This window comes from Odontesthes bonariensis, chromosome 2 (genome assembly GCF_027942865.1).
Source record: "Odontesthes bonariensis isolate fOdoBon6 chromosome 2, fOdoBon6.hap1, whole genome shotgun sequence".
In the NCBI taxonomy this organism is placed as follows: domain Eukaryota; kingdom Metazoa; phylum Chordata; class Actinopteri; order Atheriniformes; family Atherinopsidae; genus Odontesthes; species Odontesthes bonariensis.
Window position 1 is genome coordinate 9649976 of NC_134507.1, and position 7842 is coordinate 9657817.

Genomic DNA, 7842 nt, shown 5'->3' on the forward strand with positions numbered 1-7842 from the left:
GCTGTGTGCAAGTTGTTGTTTTACGTGGAAGGGTTAGCAGTTGCCCCTTAGCCACCACGTATTAGCCTCGCATGACAGGCTGTGCGAACAGCGCGATCTCCACACAGGGAGCGCAGATTTGCACCTCTCTGTGTCATACTATCAGTATTTGACAACCTCTAGCAATGGAAACGCGCTTCAAATGCCCCGGAGTTCCCCTTTAAATCTCATTTGCAGCCTGGTTCACTAAGGTCCTCTTTATCCAGAACAAAACAGTGATGCTACAGTGTGCATTGATGATACAAATTACTACACACCAAACATACAACGAATGGCTTATATTTGTCACAAAGCAGTCTTTATGATAGGACGATTTAAAAAGAAATTATATTGCTGCAAGCTAAGTAGCTGTCAAGGAGGACAAGTTTGAATAATCTCATTCATAAAGCCACGCTTCCTTTTGGGTTTAATTTCCCAAAACACAACATGAAAAGCATCCACGACGGATTAGTTAAAAACCATTATTACTTCTGCTCGTGCACAAACACAAGACTGTTTTTCACCCCCTCGAACATCCATCTGGACAGCGATAATAAACACCATCAGGTGAGGAGGAAACAGCGGGAGGATATCAGTTCTCTGCCAGGAATATACCTCCGCATGCTCAGAGCCTTCCATTGAATTTACGTCATTGCACTTGGGTGAGGAGTGTTAAGAGGGCACTATGAGAAGGCAAAGGGGTTGTGTGCGTGTGTGTGTGTTTGGCTGCCAGTGTACAAAAGTTGCATGTTCCTCCTCCACACAGAATGTGGTGAGAGCAGGCAGCCAATGGTTCCACCTTAGATTATCTGTGCGTGATAGAGCGAGGGGAGGGCAGAGAGAAAATAAAATAAACACACACTATCAAAGCAGCTTAAAGACTGGGAGAGCATGGCATATTTGGCACGGGGCTTTTATTCATGCAAAACAACTGAAGTCATCAGATCCTTATCAAAGAAGAACAACCATTGTCTATTGTAACACTGCTCTTACTGTAAATTAAGGGGAAAAAAAAATCAAAAGTCAAAAAATAACATGTCGCAAAACATATTTCAAATTCCAGTAAAAATGCAAACATCACAGAGGAACAACACTAAAACAGATAATGACGGCACTCAGAACATGAAGAGCGCTGCTGAGGCTGCAGCGTAGGATTAAACCGCCCCCTCCTCCGGGTCGATGAGTGTGGTCCTACTGCAGAACACGTCAGCCAGCATGTGCTTTGGGATCTCTGAGCCGCGGACCTGCAGCGCGTAGCAGGCATCCTCCACTTTGCCCAGGCTCTGACGCAGCGTGTGCAGCTTCTTGGACACCTCGTACGGGCCCGTGTTCCCTATGTAGGAGAAACCGTCGTGGATCTGCCGCAGGAACTGGCTCAGCTGGAAGGGTGTGTCGATGTCGCCGTTGCCCACGCTGCTGATGCACATTCGCATCAGCTCTCCCGTCAGATCAGCCACACCGAGCAGGTAGTCGGACGGCGTCACCTGGAAGGTCAGAACTTGAGCTCCTATGGGCGGGGCTTCGGCTGAACCCTGAGGTGAAAGCGTGACGAGAAAGAATTTCAAAGAACACAAATCGCTTTTTAGTACTTTCTTAGTACGCAGGTACTAAACACAACATCCACGATGATGACAACTGTCAAAAGATGTGCTGTGCGTCCATTTGTTTGGAGAAGAACTTAGTCTGTATCACCTATAAACTTTGAAAGTAGCAAGCAGGGTGGATACAATGCTATCAAGGCAAGAAGCTCATGAATGACACAGCAAAATCCAACGTGACCTTTGTGAACAATTATCACGGATTTTAAAGAAAATAACGGACAATTCGTGCAGGGCTGGATTATATGCAATGCCAAGCTACACATCCTGTTATTTAAGCAAACAGACATGAGGGAGGTATCAACCTAACTGACAGCAAGAAAGAAAATAAGATGTTTCTTTAAACGTCAGAACTGTTCTTCTTAAATCAGTCTTTTAAGAAGCAAAAAAAAAACAAAATAAAAAGAACCCCTCAATCTTCTCAGTGTGGCCCATGGCTGTGAATTTGACTAAGGCCGGCATATGATGACGAGCAGTTTAAGCATGAGGTCATGATCAAACGTACCTTGGGATCCGCCTTCTCTGCTGTCGTGTACACCAGTCTGGCATTGATCTCCTCCAGGCTGATAAGGCTGCGATGACGGATATAATGCAGGAAAGAGACGGCCTCCACATATTCCTGAATCCCTAAAGCATAAAATTCCACTGTAATGAATCGCAGCCACACACCAGAAAGTAGATGCAGTTACTTCATTGGCTGAGCTTCTGAAACTGATGCAGACGCTGCATTTGTTTGCAATTTACACAAAAAAAAAAAAAGGCTGCAATTACTAAAAATAAGGTCAAGCGCGTATCAAAGGGGCACAGCAGATGTATAACCACTACCTGCTATTTGTACACAATAGATGACAGATGAAGATAATCATTCATATAAAACCTGTTTCCTGTCTCTGTGGCTGAGATGACCCCTCATTTGTTTTCAGCTCCTGAGTAAACAACAATCAAATAATCACAGGACGGAAGACTTTGTGTCTGCAGTTTACCTTTGGAGCTGCAGTTCAACTTCAAAGGGTCAACTATGTCCCTGTAGTGGAGCGAGTCGGGAGGATGTGCTTCATCTCTACGTCGCTCTGATGCTCCTATTAGCATTTACATGGGCCAAAGCTATTGCAGCAATCAGCTGATCTGCACTCAAGAGGAGTTGGAGGAGGGGGACCAGAGCTTCAAGATCACAGCTGCTCGAGTTGCTCAGATCATCTCAAGGATCTCTCGTCTGTCAACTTGAAGGGTTTGCTCATTATGGATTAATAAAGGCCCTCATCATCCATTTTCTCACCCAGCTTCTAATGGCGAGATTAGGTCCTGCCCCTCGGACAGCTGCAGGAATCAGTGATGTCTACATGTTGCATTTGGAGTCAGCCCAGAAAACACGTTCAAACATCAACAGGATAACAGCATCTATAGTGGGAGGTACTCTGCACGTGTGCACAAGGAGATCAAAAGGCACACATACACGGAAACTAGCAAACATGTGAACAAGAGCCAGGAGCTTTATATGGACCCACTGATAATATGCCACAACGTGTGCACATGTAACGTACAACACCTGTGTTACTCTGAGCAAAGCATGTGCAGGCGTTCATTTTATACCCAAGTGGAGAAAATTTTTGACGGCTCAAATCAGAATAGCTCCCATAGATTTAAATCACAAGTTAATTACACCTACTAAATCCAGTCGTAGTGCAGCATACCACCAAACAAGTATATATCGTAGGCCCAGCCTCCATTTTCCCGAAAAAATGCCACTAGGCATCTAAACAATGCCAGTTGTTCACATCTGTGCCTCTGACCTGAAGAGGACACGACACAATATGAGGTGGACCGGATATGACATGAAAAGGTTACACAAGCTTTGAGGAAGGCAGAGTTCAGTTCCTGAGCTTACTGCCAGGAGCTGTTCGTGTTATTTACTCTGAAGCAGCAGCTACCTTTGGTCAGTGAAACCTAGAAAAGAATTGCTGGACATAATGTTCAAACAATGACGAGGGGGAAAAAACACAACTGGAAACAGGAGAGATTTTACTGGCACGGCGATTGGAAAAGTTGAGAGCTGAGTGTGTGTGTGAGGCCTGACCAGAGCAGATCTCCTAAAAACAGTTTGGAATACTGCATTAAAACTGGATGTTTGAGGGGGGAAAAAATATGTAACGCATTCATGTACTGAGAATACTGAGGATTTAAATGTTAATTGTGCTTAATGTTTGACCACAGAGCGGTTCACTGAGTTGCAGGCGAATCATGGGAAAAGCACATTTCTGTTTTAACCGCCTCATTGCTGCCGTCAAGCTAAAGAGCTTATCAGAGTGCCACATTGCCGTGTTATCAGTGGCAGTTGTGTTCAGATTTAGCCCGCAATATCTTTGATGGTCCATAAATATTAAAAAAAAAAAAAAACTGGACAATTACACATGCCTGGAGACTCCTGGAGGGGAACAAATGCAGTGAGCACAGTCGCAATCTAATAAGGTAAAAAAAAAAAGGAAAAAAAAGAGGAAGAAAATGAAACCCCTAATTGGTGGAAACTGCCACTGGTCACGTCGTGAAGGATGCAGCAGTGATTCCTGCGTGACCGCAATCTAAAAATGACTTCCCCAGCTGCTAGATAACAGCTCACCCTCACTCCCACAACAGTTTTTCTCTAAACTCTGCAGACATTATGGCTACGCTCACAAAAACTGGTGCTAGTCAGAAAACAACGTTATCAGAGGGGTGTGTCTATCATATCCAGGCCTGCATCAAGGTCACGCTCTCACACTATCAGCGACTTCAAGCGCAACTATGGAGGACCAAATGCAACCGAGTATAAATAAACAAACTTTAGCGTTCGTTTAGCGCATAGACAACAAAGTATATGCTATATTCTACATGTTTTTTTATGAATTTTTATGTTGTAGAGTTGTGAAATTATTTTATCAATGGAGAAATTGAGCAGCCTTGCTTTGTTGTCTACAGTAGTAGATCAACCCTCATCTTACTTTGAAGCTCCCAGCTCCCAGAAGTGACGTCGACGCAGCTTTAGCAACAGAGAAGCTATCAGGCTTGTGTTGATAATAATAAACTCCTGGACTATTTTCAAACTTCCAAATGCATTGTTTTGTGAGTACAGACCATATTTGTACTACTGTAGAAGTTTGGTGTCATGGCATGTGATTTTAGTGTGGTAATTTTGGAGATACTGCCAGGATCCATTAACCCTTGTACGAAGCTATTCGGGATAACTCAGTAACTCAGCTGATGTTCAGCCAATATCGAAAAAACTGCGGGTGGGCTACTTGGCTGGATATCACGGTTCAAATGACCCCAGGTTGAATCTACTCCGGGGTATCGCTTTAACTACACTTATACTAAATCTGTCTGTGCAGCTAACCGTGTGGCTTTAATACAAGCGTTTGATGCATTTGCCTCTCTTCTATACCTGACATGTGCTCTTCCCTTTTTGTGAGTCACAGTTCTTTAATGGCCAGTATCTTTGTGGTTTCTATGGTTATGTTTCTGGCAACTTTAGACTCAAACATCTTTGCACCCACTGTCATCAGAAGATAATAAAGCAGCTGGATGAAGTTTACGAAGGCATTCCCACAAGTTGTATGACAACTCACCTGGAGTGAAAGCTCTGTGAAACTGAAAAATGTCCTCTCCTCTCAGCTCTTCAGCCACCTGACCGATCTTCTGCCTGACTCCGTCCAGTTTAATTTCGGCCTCATTCAGAACACCCTCTATATCCGGTACACTTCATACCCAAAGAGAATAGATATTAGAATAACTTTAACTGGGAATTAGAGCAGGAACAGTATAGTTTATTGTATCTACAGGCGAGACAAAATTGCCTTTTCTGACAAGACATTTATCATTCCCGTTATTTTCTTTATACTCTGAAGCAGGCAACTCACAAAACATTGATCTATATTTTCTATACTGAAATCTCTGCTGAAATGAAAACCTACTTGGTCACTCTGTGCAAAAGAAAAATGGTCCTCTTGCTTTCGATAGTGATGTCTCTGCTGAGCTTAACAAGACGCTCATATTTGTCATGTTTGGTGTCGAGCTCCTGCTGGAAAACTTCAAAGACACAAAGACAGTTTTGAATTAGTTCAAACAGAAGGGAAGAAAGAAAAACCATCAACAGCACTGCCGAAGAGTGCAGTCAGTGCAATGCTGAGGACGCAGTTACCTCTGAAGGCAGCGACGACAGGTGAGGAAGGGTTGGCACTGGCGTCACGCTCCTGTGCTGCAGCGGCATTTTTCCGTGAACATCGCTCACCTGATACAAAAATGCAAAAAGTGCCAGCCAAGTGATGCTGTAGTATGAGTTCAATCATAAAAGCCTTGGGCTGCTGCCATTTATTTTCTTTGAGCTCAATGTGAAAAATAAAGGGACGCTGCAGCTAAATTTCTGGATGTGCCAGGTGGATTCTGAATTCATTTGAATTAATTTAATCAATGCAGACAATTTCATTTTTGCACATTCCCAAGAAAACAAAAAGGCTAATGCTCTTTGAGTAGGTGTACTTGCATATTATACTATTACATTATATTCATGTCAATGGAATAACAATGCATGCAAAGAAATATATGGTCCAAACAAGCAGTGGCAGAGTTCTAACTCTAAACCAAGAGTTCAGTACAGTTTAGTCAACAAGTATAGTCAGTTTTAATCAAGAAAATTCAACCCTATTGGTCGTTTATAATAAGAAACACAATGAACTGACTGCATGTGTGTTCTTCAGTGATAGTAAAATAGCGAGTGGTTTTTGGCTATAAGATGAGGTAAAAAGGCACACCAGACACTGTTCCAGTAGGAACCATTGGCAGTTTAAACATTTTACTCCCAGCAGTTTAATTAAACTCGCTCGAAATGTTTGTTTCAGATAAGTATCGTTAGCTTAAGTTAACCACATAGCTAACAGGGTATCGCATACAACTCGACTGAAAATGCGCGACTGAATTCATTTGTGAAATATTGGACTGACCTTCTCGCTTATCCATTCCTTCAACGCTGCAGTTTATGCGTTTAATAGATCTTAAACACTGTTGCGGTGGTCTTATCTGAACTGTTTTAGCCCCCGACGTCCGAGCTCTGAAGCAACAAGGCAGGGTATTTATTTCACGACTAGATTGTTGTCAAGAATATACGATAAAACAGCTCTACTCATTCAGAGCATTAATGTCTCTACGCGCTGGTGAACGTGTTTACTAAAGAGGGTATATCCTTTACTGCATAAGAAATGAACTTGTTTTTTTTTAATAGCAGGCACTCATGCGGACCTCGTTCATCGCGGGGCTTTTGCGCTATTTACACGCGTAGCAGGAAATGCTGCGAGGTGCATCACGGGAGATGTAGTGCCACGATGGAAGGTGGGGTTTTTTTCTGTTTGTTTGTTGATGTTTTTTCCCAAAAAGGTGTCTTCCCAGCATGCTGAGAACATATATTTTCTAATTTGATTTTCAATAACATTTGCAAATAATTCTGACTGTTTTCTATGACCACATGCAATTGTTTACTATCATTTCATTACATACACGCTTCGCACACTATGATCCAAACAGTTTTTTGTTGTTGTTGTTTTTTTTGCACATGTGATTGACCTTAGCCAAAACCCTGCAGCTAGATTGTGTTAAAGTATGTGTTATCCAGATTTTTTTTTGATTCTGTTGACATTACTTATCTCGGTCACTTAAATGAATTACACTTTAGTACCCTGATCTTTCCCACCGCGGCCCCTCCCTCTATTTTCTATGCTGTGTACGTGCTGCGCGAGTGGTGCCAATAGGATCTTAAGCCTTGACCCTGCACAACAACTCACTAAGATATTTGCAACGCTGGTGCATTTGTGCGTGTGACAAACTTCAGCAACACGCGTTAAATCGTGCCTGCCTTCCTAATATATTCACGCATCGTGGAACTCTAATATTTTTAATACACTAGCTATATGTCTCTCTTGTTGATATAAGCCCGAACATTCAGCAATGATTATCTTTATAAACCCTACACACATTAAATGGGCTCCAAGCTCTTAGTGCGAATCATTATTTTGTGGTATCAATGGAATTTCAACACATGGCACCGAGATGGACCACAGTGTGTATCTCTATCTGATTAGTGTTCAGAATCCTCTGTTATACAATGATAGTTACAGCTATAGCACTGTAATGCCTCTCATAATCTGGCGCATTAGTTTAGAAATGAAGCTCAAAACTGTAACAAGCTGCTGCGCTCCTGCACACA

General features: G+C 42.6%; 1 protein-coding gene across 1 annotated transcript; it reads right to left on the bottom strand.

Annotated features, from left to right (window-relative positions):
- Positions 1–915: 915 nt before the first annotated feature.
- Positions 916–6909, bottom strand: tsnax (translin-associated factor X). Its single transcript, XM_075476285.1, has 6 exons — positions 6587–6909; positions 5788–5877; positions 5561–5675; positions 5216–5346; positions 2122–2243; positions 916–1550 (listed from the first exon to the last, which is right to left on the bottom strand). Exons 1-6 carry the CDS (start codon positions 6600–6602, stop codon positions 1173–1175), a joined length of 852 nt encoding a protein of 283 aa, XP_075332400.1. The 5' UTR covers positions 6603–6909; the 3' UTR covers positions 916–1172.
- Positions 6910–7842: the final 933 nt, after the last annotated feature.